Below are 23095 nucleotides of genomic sequence, written 5' to 3'. Positions count from 1 at the left end.
AAGTAACTGACCCTCAGTTTGATGTCTTCTCCTCTCAGTTCTGTTTGTTGTTTCACTTTATTTAGTCTGTAACTTTCAATTAATAGTCTTTCTTTTTAGAACAATTTTAGATATGAAAATACTTGAGCAAGAATACAATTCCTATATATTCCCCCATACAATTTTATCTATTATTAACATCCTGATTGATGAGTACATTTATTATAATTGATGAACCAATGTTGACATACAATTAATTCAAGTCCATACTTGACATTAGGGTTCATTCTCTGTGTTGTCCATTTCCATAGATTTGGACAAATGTGTAATGCCATGCATCCGCTATTACAGTATCATAAACAATAATTTTACCACCTTAAAATTCCCCTGTGCTTCACCTGTTCAACACTTCTCTCTCTGAACAAATTTCTGGCAACCCCTGATTTTTTAGTTTTTATCGTGTTATTGTTTTGCCTTTTCCAAAATACTACAGTGGTTGGAATCATGCAGTATGTAGCCTTGAATAAATAAGAGGGGTTTGTTTTGCTCTTCTCCAGAATTTGGTGGTGTCAGTGTTGTGTATTTTAACTATTCTAAGAGGTATGCAGTGGTATCTCATTGTTGGTTTAATTTGCAGTCTCTAATGACAAATGCAAATATTAAGCATTTTTTATCTTTTTTTCTTAAATCTCTTTCTTTTTTTGGCGTTAAGCATTTTTTCTTAAAAAACTTTTTTTAAACATTTTTATTCATTTTTGAGAGACAGAGAGAGACAGAACACTAGCGGGTTAAGGGCAGAGAGAGAGGGAAACACAGAATCTGAAGCAGACTCCAGGCTCTGAGCTGTCATCACAGAGCCTGACGCAGGGCTCGAACCCAAGAACTGCGAGATCATGACCTGAGCCTTAGTTGGACACTCAACCGACCGAGCCACCCAGGCGCCCCCCTCCTTTTTTAAAAAAAAAAATTTTTTTAAAGTTTAGTGTTAAGCATTTTTTCCTATGCTTATTTGCTTTCTGGATATCTTCAGTGAAGTGACATTTCAGATATTTAGCTCACTTATTATTATTATTATTATTATTATTATTGTTATTATTTATTATTATTATTATTATTTTAGAGAGAGAGTGTGTGTGTGCACACAAGCAGGGGAGAGGGGCAGAGGAAGAAAGAATCCCAAGCAGGCTTCACACTCAGTGGGGCTCCATCCCAAGAACCCAGGATCATGACCTGAGCTGAGATCAAGAGTCACTCAACCGACTGAGCCACCCAGGTGCCCCTAGACCACCTTTTAATTAGGTTCTTTTCTTATTTAAGAGATCATTGATTTGGGATAGAAAGTCCTTTATCAGATACGTGTTTTGTAAATATTTTCTGCCAGTGTGTGGCTTGTCTTCTTATTCTTTTAACAATGTCTTTCACAGAGTAGAAGTTTTTAATTTTAATGAAGTTCAACTTACCAATTTTTTATTTCATGAGTTGTTCGTTTTTTTTATTGTATTGTTTTATTTCTATTTAATGCATAAAGGAATGTTCCAAAAGAAACAGATGGAAATATAAACCTGATAAATCTTCAATTTCATGGACTGTTCCTTTGGTGTCATATCTAAAAAGTCATTGCCAAATCCATGGTCACCTAGACTTTCTCCTGTGTTATATTCTAGACGTTTTAGTGTTTTGCATTTGTACATTTAGGTCTATGCTTCTTTTGTGTTTATTTTTGTGAAAGGTATAAGGTCTGGTCTAGATTTTTTTTTTTTTTTTTTTTTTTTTTTTTGCGTGTTGGTACCTAGTTAATTTGTTCCAGGACCATTCACTGAAAAGACTATACCTTTGTTCTTTGCTCTTTTGTCAAAGATCAGTTGACTATATTTGTGTATATCTACTTCTTGGCTCTCTGTTTTCATCCATTGATCTATTTGTCCTTTATTTTGCCAATACAACACTGTATTACTTTAAAGTCTTGAAATTGAGTAGTGACAATTTTACTTCTTTCCTCTTCTTCAGTATTGTATTTGGTATTGTGTTTTTCCTTTACATATAAACTTTAGAATAATTTTGTCAATACACACTAAATAACTTGCTGGTATTTTGGCTGAGATTTCTTTGAATCTGTAGATCAAGTTTAACAATATTGAATCTTCCTATTCATGAAGATGAAATACCTTTCCATTTATTTATATATTTTTTTATTTATCACAATTTGGTAGTTTTATGCATATAAATCCTATAATACATTATTAGCTTTATGCCTAAATTAATTCTAGTGTGTTTAAAAAAATTTTTTTTAGTGTTTTTATTTATTTTTGAGACAGAGAGAGACAGAGCATGAGCAGGGGAGAGGCAGAGAGAGGAAGACACAGAATCTGAAGCAGGCTCCAGACTCTGAGCTGCCAGCATAGAGCCCGACGCGAGGCTCAAACTCACGGAGTGTGAGATCATGACCTGAGCCGGAGTCGGATGCTTAACCAACTGAGCCACCCAGGCGCCCCAATTGTAGTGTGTTTTGATACTAAAGTAAGTTGTAGTGTTTTGAATTTCACATTCTAACTGTTGCTGGTATATAGGAAAGCAATTGATTTGGGTATATTAATCTTGTATCTTGTAACATTGTTATAACTGTTTTTTATTTCCAAGAGTTCTTTTGTTGATTCTTTGGGATTTTCTACATAGAATAAAGATAGTTTTATTTCTTTCTTCTCAACTTGTACGGCTTTTATTTCATTTTCTTGTCCTATTGCACTAGCTAGGATTTTTTAGTACAATTGCTGAATAGCAGTGGTGAGAGGGGACATCCTTTGTCATTTTAGGGGGAAAGCATCTAGTTTCTCACCATTAAAGATGTTGTTAGCTGTGGGATTTGGGGTAGATCTTCTTTATCAAGTTGAGAAAGTTCTCATCTATTCTTAGTTTGCTGAGAATTACTTCATGAAGGCATGCTGGATTTTGACAGATGGATTTTCTATATCTACTGATGTGATCATGTGATTTTTCTTCTTTAGGCTATTTATATGATGGGTGACATTAACTGATTTTTGAGTGTTGAACCAGTCTTGCATATCTAGAATAAATTCCACTTGGTCATGATGTGTAATTATTTTTATACATTGTTGAATTCAATTTGCTAAAATTTTGTGGAGGATTTTGGCACTTATGTTCATGGGTGATATTTATATGTAGTTTTCTTGTAAGTTCTTTGTCCGGTGTTGGTATTAGGGTATACTGCTCTCACCGAATAATTTAGGAAGTGTTCTGTCTGCGTTTATCTTCTGGAATAGTTTGTAGAGAATGGATATCATTTACTCTTTAAATGTTTGGTAGAATTCACCAGTGACTCTATCTGGGCCTGGTGCTTTCTATTTTGCGAAGTTATTAATTACTGATTCAATTTCTTAAACTAGGCCTATACAAGCCTATAAAGTAATAAATTATTTATAAATATAAACATTATTTATAGCAGATTATATATTTTACTTTGTGTGAGTTTTGGTAGTTTATGTCTTCAAAAGAATCTGTCCCTTTTATCTGTTACCAAATGTATGGACCTAGAGTTGTTCATAATATTTCTTTATCTTTTTTTTTTAATGTCCATAGACTCAGAAGCAATGAAACCTCTTTCATCTCTGATAGCAGTAATTTATTTCTTCTCTCTTTTTTCTTAGATAGCCTTGTTAGAGTTTTATCAATTTTATTAATCTTTCCATAGAACTAGCTTTTGGTTTTGTTGATTTTCTCAACTGATTTTCTTTTTTCAACTTAATTTCTGCTCTAATTATTATTTATTTTCTTCTGCTTGCACTAGGTTTATATTCTTCTCCTTTTTCTAGTTTCCTAAAGTAAAAGTTTAAAGTATTTGTTTTAGATTAATCTTCTTTTTCTAAAATATGCATTCAAGGTTCTACATACCTTTTAAGCCCTATTGTTTTACACTGCTTATTTTGATAGGCTGTAATTTTATTTCCATTTAGTTAAAAAACATTGTAAAATATCTCTGTGACTTCTCTGACCCATGTGCTATTTAAGTGTGTTGTTTAATCTCCAAATATTTTTGGATTTCCACATATCTTTCTGTTACTGATTTTTAGTTTAATTCCATTGTGTTCTGAGAACAAACACTGTATAATATCTGTGTTTTTCTTTTTTTTAAGTGTGTTTTATGGCCCAGAATGTGGTCTAGCTTCATGAGTGTCTTATGTGAGGGAGAAGAATATTTTCTGCTGTGGTTGGATGAAGTGCTCTATAAATGTCAATTAGATCCTGTCAATTGTTGGTACTATTTGGTTCAACTATATCCTTACTAATTTTCTGCCTGCTAGATCTGTTAATTACTGATAAGGGGTGTGGAACTCTCCAACTATAACAATGGATTTATCTATTTCTCCTAACAACTCTAGCAGTTTTTGCCTGAAATATTCTGCCTCTCTCTCCTTTAGGTGCCTGTCAGTTAAAGACTGTTGTCTTTTTAAAGAATTGACTCCTTTATAAGTAAATATTGCTCCTATTTTCCCCTAATAACTTTTCTTGTTCTGAAATCTGCTCTGTCTGAAATCAATATAGCTACTATATATTTTTTTGATTAGTGTTAGTGTGGTATGTCTTTCTCTACACCTTTACTTTTAACCTCTCTGTGTTTTTATATTTCAAGTAAGTTTCTTGTAGGGGTGCCTGGGTGGCTCATTTGGTTAAGTGTCTGACTCTTGGTTTTGACTCAGTTCATGATCTCATGGTTCGTGAGTCTGAGCCCCAAGTCAGACTCTGCACTGAGAGCATGGAGCCTGCTTCGAATTCTCTCTCTCTCTCTCTCTCTCTCTCTGCCCCTCGCCCACTTGCATGCTTTCTCTCTCTCTCTCAAAATAAACAAATAATTTATTAAAAAGTGAGTCTCTCTTAGACAACATATAGTTGGGTCTTGTTTTTTATATGCTATAACAGTTTGTTTTATTTTTATTTATTTATTTATTTATTTATTTGATGTATTTATGTATTTATTTATTTATATAATTTATTGTCAAGTTGGCTAACATACAGGGTATACAGCGTGCTTTTGGTTTTGGGAGTAGATTCCCGTGATTCATCACTCACATACAACACCCAGTGCTCATCCCAACAAGTGCCCTCCTCAGTGCCCATCACCCATCTTCCCCGCTGCCCCATTCCCCCTTCAACCCTCAGTTTGTTCTCTGTATTTAAGAGTCTCCTCTGGTTTGCCTCTCTCTCTATAATAGTTTGTTTTGTTATATGTAAAATATGTATGCTGCACTGCTGCTTTTTTTTTTAATATTCCCTTCCTTTTTTTCTTTTTCTGGTTTTAGTTGAGCATTTTACAAGCATTCAGTTTCTCTCCTTCAGTGTCTCAGCTTGTCTCCTCTCTTAGCATATCAATTATGCTTCTTTTATAAAAAATGTTAAGTGGTTTCCCTGAAGTTGATAGTATACATTTACAGTTAACCTAAGTCTATTTTCTTTTTTTTAATTGGCATGTCCTTTATTGATTGGAATCAAAACTGTAAATTACAACTATCTTGCTATGCAAAAAACCAAGACAACTCAAGTCTGATGTGCAGCATTTAGAAAGGATATTTAATTCATAATAAAAAGTTTCTTTTATTATCCTTTCAATAATCGAAGTCTACTTTTTCTTTTTTTTTAACTTTAATTCCAGTCATTTAACCTACAGTGTTATAATAGTTTCAGGTGTGCAATGTAGTAATTCAACACTTCCATACCCTAAGTCTGCTTTCAAATAATAGGATGCCACTTAACAGGTATTGTGGGTGTCTTTTAACAGAGTATTCCCAAGACCTCTCTCCCATTCTTTATAGTGTTGCTGCCTTTCATTTCATTTATCCTTATGCTGTAATCACCTAATACACTGTGGCTATTATTCATTCAAATAGTTATTAGATCAAGGAAGAATAAGAAAAATAAATTTTTATTTCACTCCAGTTTTCCTTCTCTGATACTCCTCCTTTCTTTAGGTAGATCTGAGTTTTGGATCAATATCATTTTTCTTTTTTTTTTTTTTTTTTTTAATTTTTTTTTTCAACGATTTTATTTATTTTTGGGACAGAGAGAGACAGAGCATGAACGGGGGAGGGGCAGAGAGAGAGGGAGACACAGAATCGGAAACAGGCTCCAGGCTCTGAGCCAACAGCCCAGAGCCTGACGCGGGGCTCGAACTCACGGACCGCGAGATCATGACCTGGCTGAAGTCGGACGCCTAACCGACTGCGCCACCCAGGCACCCCGATTAATGTTTATTTATTTTTGAGAGAGACAGAGTGATAGCAGGGGAGGGGCAGAGAAAGAGAGGGAGACACAGAATCCAAAGCAGGCTGCAGGCTCTGAGCTGTCAGCACAGAGCCCGACATGAGGCTCGAACTCACTAACTGTGAGCTCATGACCCGAGCCAAAGTCAGACACTTAACAGACTGAGCCACCCAGGCGCCCCTTATATATATATTTATTATATAAAAATCTCGGGGTTTTAGTGGGCCTGAATCCCTGGGTTGTGGCTTTCACAACCCTTAGCTTTTTCTTCCCCTTACATAACACAGAAAGGCTACAGGGGGAGAGGGTTATCTAACTTGACCTTACCCCAGGTCAGATAAGGGTCTGGTGATGTAGTTTTCTTTAGAGGGCAGAGCATGCTCTGGGAATGTTTCAGTGGTTACTTTCTCCCTCATACTGGGGAAAAGATGAACAAATTTTTCTCTGCTCTTCATGAGAATCTTGTGGGGCTCCTGGAGTTAAAACCCATGGCAGTGTGGAGGCTCCCCTCAGACCAGACCCTAGGAGTTTTTTAACTCTTAAGCTAGTCCACACTCAACCTCCAGCAATTTGTCAAAATTAGCATTTAACTGTTCCTACCACTTACTGGCTTAAGTATCTTCTAATCCAAATAAACCAATCTCAGCTGAGATTCTCTATAGCTGCCTGTCTCTCCAGATTTCAGGATGCTGGTTTGCCCTGTGACTCGAATTTTCTGATGGATCTAAGAAAGTCATCGATTATCAGTTTATTTACTTTTCCCCCTTATGAGGATATGAGTGATCGCTTTCAATCTCTTTACATTTTGAGGCTGACACTGAAAGTTTCCTCCTATTTACGTTTCAAACTATTACGACCTGGAATTTTCCACCTCTATTACCAAAGCTGTTATCACAAAGTGATCATTGATATCTTGTTGCTAAACCTAACGGGTACACATTATTATTTACCTTTATGTGACCTCCTCTTGGCATTCAATACTTTAATCCACCCTATTCTCCATGAAATTCACTCTTTCCTTGGCTCTCATGAGAGCCATTTTTTCATTCCTACCACCTGCCCATTTATTTTCTCTACGCAAAACTTTCTCTTTCGCAACTTACCATTTTGTACTTCCAAAGATTCTATCATTATCCCTCCCCCAATTGTAACTAATTTTCCATCTACAGTAATAATTCTAAATCTGGGTCTGGAAGCCCTAAGCACCTCAAACTTGTCATGTCTACACCAAAGTCATCAGCACTTTCTGTCCTCCTTTATATCATAGAGATACAGCTGTTATTTAGTCACACACACACACACACACACACACACACACACACACACAGTGGAATCCTAGATTCCTCTTGTATTAGTTTCCTCTAGCTGCTGTAACAAATAACCACAAACTTCATGGCATAAAACAACAGAAATTTATTCTCTCACAGCTCTGGAGGCCAGAAGTCCAAAGTTATATAACTGAGCCAAAAATCAAGGTATCAGCAGGGCCCTGTTCTGTCTGGACTCCCCTGTAGAGAATCCATTCCTTGCCTCTTGCAGCTTCTGGTGGCTGCCAGCACGCCATGGCTTGTGGCCCCATCACTCCTATCTTCAAGGCCAGCACCTTCAAATCTCTCTTTGATCCATCTTCGTATCCTAGTCTTCTCTCTGCCTGTGTGTGTGTGTGTGTGTGTGTGTGTGTGTAATCTCTGCTTCTCTCTTATAAGGATACATGTGACTGCATTTTGGGCCCACCCGAATAATCCAAAATAATCTTTCATCACAAGAGCCTTAACTTGATCATATTTGGAACCCCATATAACATTTTCTTTTCTTTCTTTCTTTTTTTTTTTTTTTTGCCATAGAAGATAACCTTACAGGTTCGAGAAGTTAGGATGCTGATATCTTTTGTGGGGTTATTTTTCCGTCTGCCATACTTCTAATTCCTCACATTTAACACATGCAATTAATCACCCCAGGCTATATTCAAATTAGAGATGTCAACTCTAAAGTTTCTAATTCCCTACCCCTTTTGTCCCCCATCCCACTCCCCTTTCCTTTTCTACCATGAGAATCACAGAAGAAGTGAGCTATTGTTCTCATGGATTCATGTCCCCTCTTCATTTGGTTTACAGTGGAGATTGGGATCGAAAACCAGTGACCTAATTAAGTTCTGCTGTTTCAGAATAGAAAGGTAAGACCCATTGACTGGATGACTTCCTACAGCCACACATCATATTAGTGTTGAAGCTAAGACCGGAATTCAGATCCTTGGATTCCCATTCTAGGGCATTCGGCACTGTTCCAGGTTGCTGCAAGCCAGTAAGTTCAGACCAAGTGAGAAGTATGACAAGTACTGTAACATCTCACAACCACACAGTGATTTTATAGTTTATAATGCGCTTCCACGCAGGCTGTTGCATTTTAACCTCCTTCTCTCTTAGTTAAGTGACATTTTTAAAAAACCAGATTTTCTCTTCTAACTTTCACTGCCATCATCCTAGTCTACATCAATTTAACTTCCCCCTTGATTGTCTGATGCAGCCTTATAAAGTTTTCATCAAAATATCTGAATCTTATCAGTGATAATTCAGACTTCTTAGTTTGGTGAATAACTATCTATGTGAATTGTAAACATTTTTAAAAAACCAGGGCACCTGGGTGGCTCAGTCGGTTAAGCCTCTGACTCTTGAATTTGGCTCAGGACATGATCTCAAAGTTGTGAGATCTAGCCCCATGTTGGGCTCTGAACTAAGCATGGAGACTGCTTGGGCTTCTCTCTCTCCCTCTCTCTCCCTGTCCCCTAAACGTGGGCTTTCCCTCTCTCTCTCTCCCTCTCAAAAATAAATAAATGGGGCGCCTGGGTGGCGCAGTCGGTTAAGTGTCCGACTTCAGCCAGGTCACGATCTCGCGGTCTGTGAGTTCGAGCCCCGCGTCAGGCTCTGGGCTGATGGCTCAGAGCCTGGAGCCTGTTTCCGATTCTGTGTCTCCCTCTCTCTCTGCCCCTCCCCCGTTCATGCTGTCTCTCTCTGTCCCAAAAATAAATGTTGAAATAAATAAATAAATAAATAAAAAATAAATAAATAAATAAATAAATAAATGAACATTAAAAAAAAAAAAAATCTATGCAAACTGGACCCACTTCACCTAATCTTGCTGTGTAACGATTCGTCAGTTTCCAGGAGAAACCCCCAGATACTCTAATTTATTACTGACAATCCCAAAGCCCATACTGCTCATTTGTAATTTCATTTCCTACGTTGACCACACTGCGTGGAATACCTCCCACTAGCCAGTTGAAATCATTTTCTTCTTTCCAAGTCTACCTAAAAACCTTACTCAATTCATTTTTCCTGATTAACGTAGCCCATACTTACTGTTCTCATTAATTCACTAAACATTTAACATGTATCACATGCCAGCTGTACCCACAGTGCTGAGGGGACAGTCACACAGCACAAACCTTACTGCCATCAAACATCTCCCCATTAAGTGTAGACGCTAGGCAGGTAAACAGTTAAACTAGAGAAGGACAAATGCTTGGTGGGGTAAACATGGAATACTATGGGAGCATAAAGGAAGGTACCCTGACTAGGTGAAGGGGGAAGTGGTGTTTAGGGATATCTTCCCAATGGAGATGGTATCTGTCTTCTCAATTCCATGCTTCTCTATTTCTTGACACATTTCTCCATGGTTTTTTTTTTCCTAGTATATTAAATTTCTACTTTTCCAAGAGACTCTTCGCTGCCATCAAAAAAGTACACAAGTGTCCTCTGTAAAACATATTTCACTCCACTTTTCCTAATTCCTTAAGTCTTCGTTCAAGCCCCATTCCTGCCCCAGTGCTCACTCACATGTATGAACTACTATTGCCTATACCATTAATTGGACAAAATTCTATGCTGCTTTATACTGTTAAGGTTCTTATTTTATGTGTATCTCATCTCCAGAACTTGATTAAAGGTCTTAAAATGTCCTGAAGGGCAGGGACCAGATCACTCACGTCATTAACTCCCTATGGCATCTAGCATCTTATGCAAATTATAGATATTCATTTCAGGGTTTTATTTCAGTGTTTGTTCATGTTTATAAACTGTACTTCAGTCATTTTAAGTATTGATGGATTTCAACAACAAATATTTTGAACACCTACTATATGCAAAGTACTCCACTAAGAGCCTTTGGAAACAGGATTATTAACAGTCAAGGTCATAGAACCTCCAAGGTGCCAAAAAGCAAGAGAGCCCCCTCCCCCAAAAAAGAATTTTCCAGCCCAAAATGTCAATAGCAAGAACTGTGTACTAGAGGATAGACTTCAACCAAGAGATGAATGAAAAAAACTACAAGAAAAGAACTGGTAGTGAGCAGTAAATCCACATAACTGTGGGCATTATTGTTACACAACAGGTTGTAAATGTAGAAACATAGAACATTCTAGAAATGGCCATGTAGAAATGATATAACAAAAGCTGAAGGGAAAGTGGGATAGGAAATTGGAGGTAGTACGGGCATGTTGATTTCTACATCTTTAATAGCCAGGAATCAAAGGTAATAATTTAGCATTGGAAATCAACTGATGGACTAGGCATATGTTAACAGTATAAATGTTGACACGAAAATAATGAAATACATTATAAAATAGTGAACACAATGGACTAAAATCAGGTGACTGAGGAGACTGAAAAGGGGAAAGAAGTGGAAATATGCTTTTATCATTGCTGTACAGAGTCAAAAGATACCACATACAGAAATAGAGGATTAAGGGTATTATATAAAGTTCTGGTTATCCGAGGGACTCATCTTCACTTTACTGCAGTGTAATTTGACAATTACTTATGTGATTATTTGATCCAAACAGAGGGCAACCAATGAAGAAGATGGACAAGGTCTCTTTTGCTCATTATTACATCCCCAATTCCTAGCGCTGTGCTAAGAAGTACAGTCAATTCTTGTTATCGGTGGCCGTTCTGTTCTATAAAATCTCAGTGAACACTGAATTATCCAATACTGAGCCATTGCTTCTAAGGAAAATATAGGGTTAGGTTCCTCTAAACTTCTGGTCTCAACATTATCAGCAACCAATCAATACATAATCTTGTTTTACCCGTGTTTCTATTTAAAGACACTTAACATATATTGTTGATTCGTTAACATTGAACAAACAGCCAGCAACACTGCAACTCATGCCTGAAGGAAGCTTGACTAACGCATGCTTTTCTCTGTAAAGGCACATCGCAGCCTTCTTGTGCTTAGGAACACCAGACAGCACTTGAACACTATTCCTGGGGGTGATGGCAAAAGCACCAACAAAAGGCACAAAAATTTTAAAATCATGGCAGAGGAAAAAGACTGAAAACAGAGTGAGAAAAGGGCAGTTGTTTACAGTACGAGAGCTGAAACAAGAAGGCAGAGCATTTTCCTTATTGGACGTCAGCTGGGAACATGTATGTTTGCACTGCCTGCCTCATATCCATCCACTAATGACTGAGAGTTACCATATATCCTACTCTCCTGCATACAGTTTCACCTATGATAAAAGGAAAAAGAGCTGTCTCTACTGCTCTGAAGTCTTCTTCATTGACATATCGTTGAGTTAAAAAGATAACATACAGCACAAGGTACTGGTTTGGGCGTTAGAAATAATTGTAGCAGTTAGGTAACTTTGCACCCAGAGTCCACAAATAATGAAGGTCAACTGTAACTGTAGAATTGAATTGGATGTTATCCTCTCACAACAAACATTTGGAAGTTACTGGTTACTAGTGAGTGTCTTTTTTACTATTGTGATTCTGAACCGTGCAGCCTGAGAAATTTCTACGAAAAATAAACTTAATAACATATCTGATTAATACACATACCTGCATAGACTCTCTTCTTAGGTAAAGGCAGCTTAGGGAGTTTTGGAGGTAAAGGTCTTCGGAGTAGTTGTGGGTGGTTTTGCATTTTAACTAACAATGAACACTGTTTTTCACAGCTATTGGTTAATCGGGAATTGAAAAGGTTTTCAGTATGTTTGAATTGTTGCTGAAAAGTAATTCATTAGAATCTACGTTTTAGTGAAAATCATTCTTTGCTAATACTGTGCTGAGTCCAAGCAGAATTCCTATAAAAGAAAAAGAGGATAAGGAAAAAAAAAATTCTTTAAAACTTCTAGAAAGAATCTAGATAAAATTTAGGTTTATGACTAACACAATTTTAAAATACATACACTATTACCAATCAGGATCATTCTAAAATTTCTCATATTAGCAAAATGTTCAATCTGCCCATGCTATATCATCTAGTAGATACTGATTTTCCCGAACAGTAAAAATAACACTCATTTTTTCACCTCTACCTTCAAACTGTTATTACTTTACATATTTGGGGAAAGATTTGGTCAAAAAGATTAAGGCAATCCCTCCATGATAGCCTCTTAAGACTCGAAATATCTGTTTACAGTTCACAGGTAACTTGTTTTCTTTCTGCAAAAGGACTTGTTTTAAGTTTCAACCACGACTAGTTGGGTCATACTCTTTAACCCAAAACTAAGATGGTCTTCAATATAATCAGATTTTCCAGGATCTCTGTTCCAATTGGTACAATTTAGAAATAATGCCAGAAGCTCAAAACATGCGCTAAGTTCTCAAGGCAACATCAAAGTGCCTGGCACATCAGGATTCCGTTGACAGTTGGGAAGGGAATGCTCTGGAGCTGCATAAATGGGCCGTTTTATCCCGCAAAGATAACTTTGCACACAAGCGCTCAAGGTATGGTCCCTGTTAGTACGTCCCCCTTGATGCCGGTAATTTTCCTTCCGTATTATTGGAGAAGATGCGCTGGACCTCTACACTATCCTTCAAGGCAATCAGCTGCTTCTCAAAACGACCGGCTTTTCCTCTTTCATCTTTTCCTCGGAATTGAGGCAGCGAGGTAAAAGTCAAGGCAGGTTGCGAGTCTCCCGCGAGAAGCAGTCCGCCCGGAAAGCACCTAGATTAACTACCCTCGACCCCCACCCCCGCCGCAAGGCCTGGCCCGAGGCCAAGGGCACGGGCCCTAGCAACCGGAAGCCGATAAACCCGCCCAGCCCGCGGGACTCGCCGGCGCTGGAGAGGAGGGCGGGGCCGGGCGGGGCGCGTGCCCGCCGAGCCCCGCGGAACCGGCCCCGCCCCACGGCTCGGCGCGCGCGGCGCCCACGGGCCTCTCTCTCCGCCGCGGTGTCCTGCTGCCGGGAGGTTGCGGGCGGTGGGGGCTGGAGGAGAAGCCCGCTCCGTGTGTCGCTGCTGTACGGAAGCCCGTGGTGACAATCGTTATTACTTTTCTCCTTCTTAATGACATTGACCACTATTATTTATTTACTCTCCTTGATTACACGATGTATCTAGGGTCTGGGCTGGCGTTCCTTAATGCTGCACTTGGGCGCAGCGGGGTCCCGTGGCTGATTTTGTAGTGCCCCCGAAAAGCGAACATTCTGTTTTCTTTCTCTTACTTGAATGCAAACTGTTTTGCCTTTCTGAGCCTATAAAGTTCCTGGAGTAGGAAGAGGGGCGTTAAGGGTCCAAGCGGGCTTTAAAAGAAACCCACCCGTTTCTCACGGTTACAGTCATTTGTTTTGATCATAGTATGGCTTGTCTCCTCTCTCTCGGTGTTGACGATCCTGTACGTGCAGGGCTCGGTACATCGTCTGTGTTTGCGTGTATGTGCATGTTTCTTTGAAGATTTGAGGGAGAAAGAGTATGAGGGAAAACTCATTAGGTAGGTGTGTAAATCCCAACTCAGAAAGTAATGCAGATGGAACTTCCTCGCAGTCTAATTTTTTTTTCTTAAGTACAAGTGTAGGAACTTTAGTAACAGATGTTGGAAGGTGAGAGACTTCGTTATAAATCTGTCTAGCTTTGGGGATCCTTTAAGATTTACTCCCTAACCAAGTCTTCCTTCTTCTCCTTAGGAGCAAGCATAGTCCATGAAAAAAGTGGAAAAGTAAAAAAGTATTTCATCAGATTCTGGGAAATAGGCACCTTGTTTTTCTTTACAGTATTAGCATGTGGTTTCTTTTCCTTGTAAGATTAATGTGTCCTAATGAGGCCGCAGCCACAGACCATGAATTTATTCCGTTTTTGCCTATAGATTTTGCTCCGCGGATTGATAAGCCTCTCAGAAAGACAAGAAAATTGACAGCATTAGGCAGATCTGATTGCTCAATTTTGTCTCAAGTAGTATTTGTTGTGCATAGTGTGTAAGTGTGAAAAATGTTTATATTTTTAGGCCTAAAAATGTGTTTCTCATACAAATGTGTGTTCCAGTATTTAAATTGAGTCAGGTTCCTATGCTCTTAAAAGTTATTTGAACCATGCCAACTTCTGAGGTTCAGTTTTACTGACCAATGCTTGGCCTGTAAAATTTATGCTTCGTGTTGCATGGTCAAAATCAAGGCAATGTGCTTATCAATAGTTTTTTTAAAAATGCTTTGTCATATATGGAATCAGGCACCAGGCTTCATTCCCTGCAGATTCCTTCTAGCAAGTACCAGGTAGAACCCAGGGCTTTAAATGTGGAAATGATGTACAAATACAGGCCGGATTTAGAAAGTACAAATCACATTCAATTTGGATTATTTTATTTTTATCAATTTTTTTTTTTTTTACTATTTTTGAAAATGTCACTACCTCCATTTTTTCCCCTGTCAAAAAAATCATGTCTCTTTAAATACGGTAGCTCCGTCGTTGATTTGAAGGATTTATTTTACCTGTTGTACAGTACAGCCAGCCTGTTTACTTGTCCCATTAGCTTTGCAATTAGACAGAAACACGTGATGAGAAAAAACTGAACCACAACACTTCTCTCTTTTAGCAGATTGTATTAAGGAGGCCAGAGTAATGGTGAGCCAAGGTTATATACATCCTGTGTTTTGTGCCTTTTTTTTTTTTATGTTGCTAAACTGAGATAAAAGCTTATGCAAAAGGAACCCTAGGCACCCCACAGGTAATGCTCTTGATTTTCCTAATGGTGGGGAACACTTGGGGAACCTCAGATTTGCCATTGGTGAAAGGGCCGCGTGGTCTGCTGGAAAGGTGTAGCAATTGTTGCTAGAAATCTTTACCATTTTCCCAATAGCTCTCTCGTTTATTTATTTTCCTTTTAAACAGAACGGAGGTTTACTAACCATTTTGGTCAGTGCAGATTTAATCTAACGTTTGCCCTATGGAAATAACTGGAGTAATTTGTATTTTTATGCTCCGTAGTTTTTAGAAGTTCTTTTAGAAAATGAAGAGTTATTTTTGAGTGCACATTGGTTAAGCTATTGAGTCCCCATGGTAACCCAGGGCATTTCTCAAAATGCTTTTGAGAAAGAGGTATTTTCTTGGTCTGAATTTACCTGTTTAATTATGTAGCCAGTACTGCAAAATGTCTTTATTCTAGTCACCCCTCATGGTGGCTTAAATGTATACATATATTTCTTGTGTTTCCATGCTACTGCATACAGGACAGTTTTATATTTTCTTAAATGTTAATAAAGATATTTTGAAGCTGCTTTTCTTTTTACCTCTCATATCTAAACATTTCACTTCTGTTCTTAATTATTTTAATTATTTTGGGCCAGTTATTTAGTTATTTCTTTTTGTCTTTCAGGATGACAGTTATTTCCTTATCTTTGTTTGAAGTAGAGATTGATCCTGAGATTTCGCCCCCAAAAAATCATTACTAAGGAAATGATTTAAAAATCATTAATAAGAAAATATCATGCAACCTGCATCATAGAGGTTTTAAAAATCCTAGACATAATGAAAGGATAGCGATTTATGAGAAACCTACTATGCATAAGGTCTTTTGTAGGTGCTGAACTTTAAACTTTATTAAAACTTAACAATGGTTCGTTTGAAGCTTTATAATTTTGTACATTGAAATGAAAATTTAAATCATTTTCAAAGACTTTATCTTATTTTTCTTTTTAACATTTATTTATTTTTAAGAGAGGGGAGGGTAAAGGAGGGGCAGGGAGAGGAAGACAGAGGATCCCAGCAGTCTCTAAGCTGTGAGCACAGGATCCTGGGCTGGAACTCCCGAACGGAACCCCTAAGATTGTGATCTGAGCTGAAATCAAGAGTTGGCTGCTCAACTGACCGAGCCACCCAGGTGCCCCTCAATGATTTTATTTATCTATAATTACAACTACTTGAGGTCTTTACATTTTTAAATCTTTTTTTGTGTTATGTTCGGGTAGAATAGTGTTATTTATTCACACTACCCTGAATACTTGGAAATGATTTTGTACTTCCTTTGCTTCAGTGATGGTTTTAGACTGTTCATCTATACCCAGCGGATATTAGATATCTGTGTATATTGTGTGACTGTGTCCTTCCCCAAAGAAAGGTAAATAATATTTGTTTCCTTAATGTTAGGTTGACTAAGCAACATTGCCTTTAGTGCTGTGAATGGTGAAATGTCCATGCGCGTTACTTACTGTGTGGAAGGCACTGTTCTAAGTGTTGATTTTGTTTTATTTTACCCCACAGTTAATCATGTTAATTGAAAATTCTAGTGTCTGCGTCAAGTTTCAGTCAAAGGCTGCATAACATAGCTCAGCTGGGTTCAAATCCCTGCCTGCCCCTTCTTAGCTCTCTGCCTTTGGACCAGCTCCTGAATTGCTTAACCTCTCTAAGCCCTAGTAGTTTCCTCACCTGTGAAATTGGGGTAAAGTGGTACCTAACTCAGGGTATTGGGAGGATTTAACGCAATAATCAGTGTCAAGGACTTAGTTTTGTGCTGGGTACAGATGAGTCCTCCCTGGATGCTAATTGTTAGAAGACCAATGGTACAGGTGTCCTATCCCCGTTGTCCCTGCTTTATGTGATGATAGTTGACGTAAACCAAAGTATTCAGAGCACTGGGGGGTGAATCCTGGGCACTTATTTGTCCATGAAATATCACGCTTAGTTTGCTAATGTCTCCGTCATGACAGAAAACCTAGCCTCCCGATCTCAGATTGTGAAACAAATGCGTGCCGTAGACAGGTTTCCGATCCTTATGCCCCTCCGGGCTGCCGAGGAGGGACAGCTCAGAGGATGTGGGACAGCTTGTACCCAAAAGAGTCCAAGTAGGTGATGTAAGTAAGGAGACCTTGATTCATCCTTCGCGTGAGTTGGGTCCGCGAGCTGCTGTCAGGATTGATTGAACTGGACTGAATCCATGATGAATCTCAACCAGTAACCCAAGGGTGAAAGTCACCTTGTTGTCAACATCCTCCGGGCCAGCTGGTGAGCCTAACAAAGGTGGAAAAGGCGAGAGGGGCTGCAGTGTGACTCCCCTTTGAATGGCTAGAGGGAAACGTATTCCAAGAGCACATAACCCTTCCCAGGTTTTTTCTAATGTGCTGAGTCCTTGGAACCAGCTGGGATTCAGTCCTAAATTTATAACAAACATGTGCCATAGGCATAAGGTATATGAGCTGCGTGCTCTCTCAGTCCTCCAAAATGACATGTAGCATTTCGAACCACAGGCGAGCAGAAGTGCTTTGTGATGACACTCTTCATTCTAAGACCAATAGCAGTTTATGACCTTAAACAGTAAATACAATGGATTTGCGCTTCAAACCTATCATTCTGCTTTATGCTCCCAACCCTGACTAAGCGTATGTTTTATCCTTCCGTGTGACGAGGCTAAAATTGCATGTGGGGACTCGGGTAGGGAAGGACACAGGTTGCCTGGACAGGTGATGGTGCGTCGTGCTGTCTGTGTTGACCAGGAACTTGCATTTCTTACACCACAGCTGGACAAGTAGAAGGGCGGCCGACTGTTTCTGAATCGCACAGTGAGATTAGCGTGTTCTTGACAGTCCCATAGGATTTACAACAATCTCAGTCCCCCACCCTCATGTTTTGATGTCAGAGACTTTATCCGGGTTGAAAAGAGGAAGTTCCAGGACACCGCTTGTCTCCTCACCCTGTCCCACGTAGTGACCTGCCTCGGTGGCATGGAGAACATTGCTTTTATTTCTTCTGCCAGTTTTTCCAAGTGATGTGGTATCCTCCAACGGAAGGAGATACGGTGTCCAGCTCCTATCAGGAGTCATGGGGAAGACAGACTATAGTTCTTTACTCTTCCATCCACAAGTAAAGATGGATGGGACACCTTTACAAGCAGAACACCTACGCTTTCATCTGTTTGACGTATTAATATGGCTCTGCTTACGATTTGCTTTAAAGAAAAGGTTCTGTAACTACAAGAGGTTTGCGTGCAGACGACCAAATAAGATGAGCCTTTGTGCTCCTGCTTCTCATTGGACGGTCCCTTGCCATCCTGCTTCTCACTGGATGGTACCTTCTCATTGGATGGTCCCTTGCCATCCTGCTTCTCCTTGGACGGTACCTTCTCATTGGATGGTCCCTTCTCATTGGATGGTCCCTTCTCATTGGATGGTCCCTTGCCATCCTGCTTCTCATTGGATGGTCCCTTCTCACTGGATGGTCCCTTCTCACTGGATGGTCCCTTGCTCTGAGCCATGGAACTCCTATATGTCACTGCTGGTGAGGTCCCTTCCTTGTGCTCAGGAGCCCCACACACCCCTTCACTAACCAACCTACCCAGAAGCAGACCCATAAGGAGATGCCTGTAGTCACCACTCTTTTCAGCAGGAGCTAAGAAAACCAGAGCATTCCTTCTTCCCTGCTCCCCCACCCGGCCCCACCCCATCTCCCAAACCCAGACTCATGGCATTAAAAAGGATTGCTTCCAGTGGGTTTGTAACTTGGTGTATCACTTTACCCAAGTGATCCTACTTGGGAGGTGAAAAGGCATCTCCTCCTGCACACTCACTCTGGTTATTCTCAGTGCGTAGTTGTGAGACACTTGGTGTGTCCCCAGTAAAGGTAAGAGGAAGGTGGCACTAATGGGGTCCTTGAGGAGCCGAAGCAATTGGCCACGGTGACTGAAAGTGGATCCATTAATATAACAAATCTGCCTTGCCACCGTTTCTTGCTCAGTAGAGGTTAGTTAGGAACCGGAAGGGCCGGTTTTGCTAATCTGCTGTAAAATAAGCTGTGATGAATTAGAGCAGCGAGCTTTTCAGACCCACACCTGAGAACTAGACCTGGCCCAGAGTGTTTATTAATACATTCATCTCACTTATTTATCCTTATTTTCAAGAGGAGAGAGTCATTTTGAAAAAGAAATGTTTTCCATAAGTCGTAGAAGTACTAGAGCATCAAATGCTGCAAGAACATCCCTTCGTCGTGGAGGTGTGGATTTTAGGAAGCCAGAATTTTCTGTATGAGTTATTGACATGAGCTGGCTGGAGAATACAGGAATCACGGAAGGGAGGGGCTCTGGCTGAAATGGAAGCAAGGATCTTCTCTCCTGCTTGACCTCTAGACCTCCCCCAAATGACCTCTGCCCTCTTAAAACATCCGCACAAATCAGCACCTTTCTGGTAAGAACAGGTAAGGGAACCATGGCACCCATATATGGGCACAATGGTAGCCCTCAGATGGCCAAGCACCCGGGGGCTGGCTCAGCCCTCCACCATCGCTCAGTCCCCGGCTTGCAACCTGGCTGGCTCGCCAGGTCAGTCCACCTAGCACACAATGGGACAAGGAGGCACCTGACCCCAAGAGGGAAGGGGTGTGTTCCCTTTCCAACAAGACCTTCCCCACCCCCACCCCGGCTCCCCAGATGCTCCACCAGCAGCCGTGATCCAAGGGGGTGGCTGGGAACGGGAGGCGAGGCTACCCTGGGCCTCAGGCACCAGGGGAACCGGGGGCCAGGTTCAGCCTGCTCTGGCCCCACGGCTGGAGAAACACGGTGACGGTTCAGCCACCTGCCTCGGGAGAGCCCCCGGTGACTCACAGACAAGAGGCCAGAGAGCAGCATCTGATGTGTCCGAGAACCCAGGCCTGTCAGCACCACCGAGAGGCAGAGGGTGGGAGGGAGTCCTCCACGCCTTCCTGCACACACTGCCCACCAGCAGGGAGGAGAAGGGTGGCCCCATTCCCCAGGAGAGCACGAGGTCACCACGTCCATCTGACAGGCACCTTTCTTCCTGGTACCGCATAGCGCCTCTCTGAAGTCCAAGGGACAGACTTCTGATGGGGTCAGGGTGAAGCACAGGAAGTTGGCACCCGGGAGGGCGCACAGCCCCGATGAGAGGTAAGCTCAAGATCCTGTCTCCTGAGACCGTGAACGACTTTTATGGCAGTTGTGTGCCATTTGTTGTTAGACAGTGGGCACGTTTCCTGAGACTGTGACCGTGAAGTTTACATAAGTTGTATCATTACTGAGTCACTTCAGGACAGCTCTAGCCTAAGTCTCCAAAGGAAGATCCAAGAGAGTTGTTGGGATTGCGGTGTGTGTTTTCAACCTAAAAAGTTTCTACAGCTAAACTTGGTGGGACTCAGGGACCGTGTTGTCTCAGGTGGTGAACTTCTGTGAAGCCTGTTTCCTCACCTTTAAGGCTCTTTACATATTCATGCCCTCTGGTTCTATTACCAGTTTCCATTCGTGAACAATTATTGATCAATAACCGTTAAGCGTAGCGAAGTAATTATTGAATATCTTAACATTTCCCACATAGACCAATCTTGGAGTAAAAATGTCTATAAGTCTATTTGATTTTCAAGTACTAGACTTGTAACTAGGGGTAATTTGTTTGCTATTAAATAATATCCGTTAAGCTTCGTGGATGTTAACACTGAGTTTGGTATTTCCATAACTTAACAAAAATGTGTGCACTTTATGAATTTTGATCAGCTCCTCCCTCAACTTTTGTATTTTTGTGTTATTTATTTTTTAACGTTTATTTGAGAGAGAGCGTGTGTGAGCAGGGAGGGGTGTGTGGAGGAGGGCAAGTGAGAGATGGAGAGAGAGAATCCCAAGCAGACTCTGTGCTGTCAGCACAGGGCTCCTAGTGGGGTCCAGTCTCACAAACCCTGAGATCATAACCTTAATCGACTTAGCCACCCAGGAGCCACTAATTGAGTGTTTTAATATCAAAGTAATTAATGCTTGTTGGGAAAAAATAATAGAAATGTATAGAAAGTAAATGTGTTCTCTCTGTCTTTTCCCCAAACCGTTATATTTATTATATAATACAATTAATACATAATCTATAAACAATATATACAATCTCATATTTACTAATTTATAATATATAATATTTAAGTAAAGAGATTACATTGCATTACTTGGTGACTCAATTTTTTCATTTATTTTATCTTCACATCCTATGGGACCATATTTATAGACCCACTTCATTCTTCCCAATCCAGCCTTTGATTTTACAGGTTCAGAACCTTGCTTTTTCAACCTGCCCAGGTATTGTTAAGAAATACTGATCTAGGGGTGATGAAACTAGCAACGTGTTTACTATAGGAAAATCAATTATACAAATAAAAAAAGAAAAATTTCCTGTAATCCTTTTCATATAGAGATAGTTATTGTTAATATTTTGCTATAATATATATAATTAAAAGCATTGTATATACATATAAACATATATATGTATATATATCTGTATTTTAGTTTAAAAATAGTTTCATTGGTATTTTATAACCTTATTGTTTCTTTCAAAAATGGAAGAATTTTTTTCCATATGGCATAAACATTTAAAAGCTTTTTCACAAAATATTCCCTATTTGTCTTCTGGAGTCCTGATTTAATTCCCACCAGCTGTGTGCAAGTGTTTATTTTCCTTCATGGGAGCTAACTGGTCCTGGGAATTCGTCATTTTTTTAATCTTCATTATTCTTATAGGTAGAAAATAGCATCTTATTTTAATTTGTATTTGATCATTAATGAGCTTGAACATCTTTTCCCTCTGTTTATTACTGAATATTATCTATTATAAAGGACTTATCCTAGTCTCTTGCCTATTTTTACATCATGGTGTTTATCTTTACCCCCAGTGATTTTTAAGGGATCTCTGTGTATTATGGATACCTACTCTACTCAGTTTGTCTACCTCAGCCATTTAAGATGAGATGTAATGTGATGATCTATTGGGACCCTAAAGCCAAACAGACACGGTTCGATTGCTGGTCCCACCATTTCCTAGTTGTATGACTTTGGTCAAATTACTCAACCCTTTAAGCCTTAATATCTACATCTGTCAAATTGGGACAGTAATGGCACCTGCCCCATAAAGAGCTGTGAAAATTAAATGAGAAGATCCTTGAAGTGCCTTAAATGGTACCTGGAGTATTGAAAATGCTCACTAAATGTCAACTATTATTTTTCTCAGTGGCAATTCAGAACCTAATCGTATAAAGGAAATGTCACACCATGACCATTAATTATTATAATTGCATCTAACAGTGATTTTGTTGCTAATTTATACTAAAATGGAACTTGTGCTCTTCAAAAAAATATATATGTATAAATACAAATACATATGTATACATGTACATATGCATTTATATATCTATACTTACATGAGCAGACATAAAGTTATGAAGTACATATGTATTTACACATGTATATATGTGTATATATTTATATATTTTCTATGAACAGTCATAAAGTTATTTTATGAGGATGTGTAGTTTGTTTAATTGGTTAGAAATCGATGCTAGGAATTTCAGTTTACATGGCCGCCAGTGCTGAGGTGGACGACCTCCTACCCAAATACATAGAAATGTCAGATAAAATATGTAGGTGAGATGAACAGAAAGAGAAATCCTGGCGTCGTTGGAAATAAAAAGAAGTCAGTGGCAGTGAACCAAGCTTGAGGTGAAGCTGTGACGATCCACCGAGGTATCCGATTAGGACATGGGCTTTTAGGGGCCAGGCGCTGGGATGGCAGCACGTACGTGGGGTGTAGGCAAGAGGTCTCTGGTCAGCAGCAGGCAGAGAACTGAAACAAAATACCCTGCTTCCTGTCCCTGAAACGAGAAAACCC

At 39.6% G+C, this 23095-nt stretch overlaps 1 protein-coding gene across 3 annotated transcripts in view; it reads right to left on the bottom strand.

Moving 5' to 3' along the window:
• The window catches only part of LRRC63 (leucine rich repeat containing 63), a 41284-nt gene extending 28025 nt beyond the window's left edge, over positions 1-13259 (bottom strand). For all 3 annotated transcript variants that reach the window (XM_086711847.1, XM_086711850.1, XM_086711853.1), the window contains exons 1-2: positions 12437-13259; positions 12087-12331 (exon numbers count right to left, since the gene is read on the bottom strand). In XM_086711847.1, the coding sequence (XP_086567973.1) occupies positions 12087-12171 (85 nt within the window). In that variant the 5' untranslated portion in view covers positions 12172-12331; positions 12437-13259. The remainder of the gene's footprint in view (positions 1-12086; positions 12332-12436) is intronic.
• Positions 13260-23095: the final 9836 nt, after the last annotated feature.

Source organism: Puma concolor, chromosome A1 (genome assembly GCF_028749965.1).
Source record: "Puma concolor isolate L17-30 chromosome A1, mPumCon1.1.hap2, whole genome shotgun sequence".
NCBI lineage: Eukaryota > Metazoa > Chordata > Mammalia > Carnivora > Felidae > Puma > Puma concolor.
This window is presented reverse-complemented; position numbering and strand designations above follow the sequence as displayed.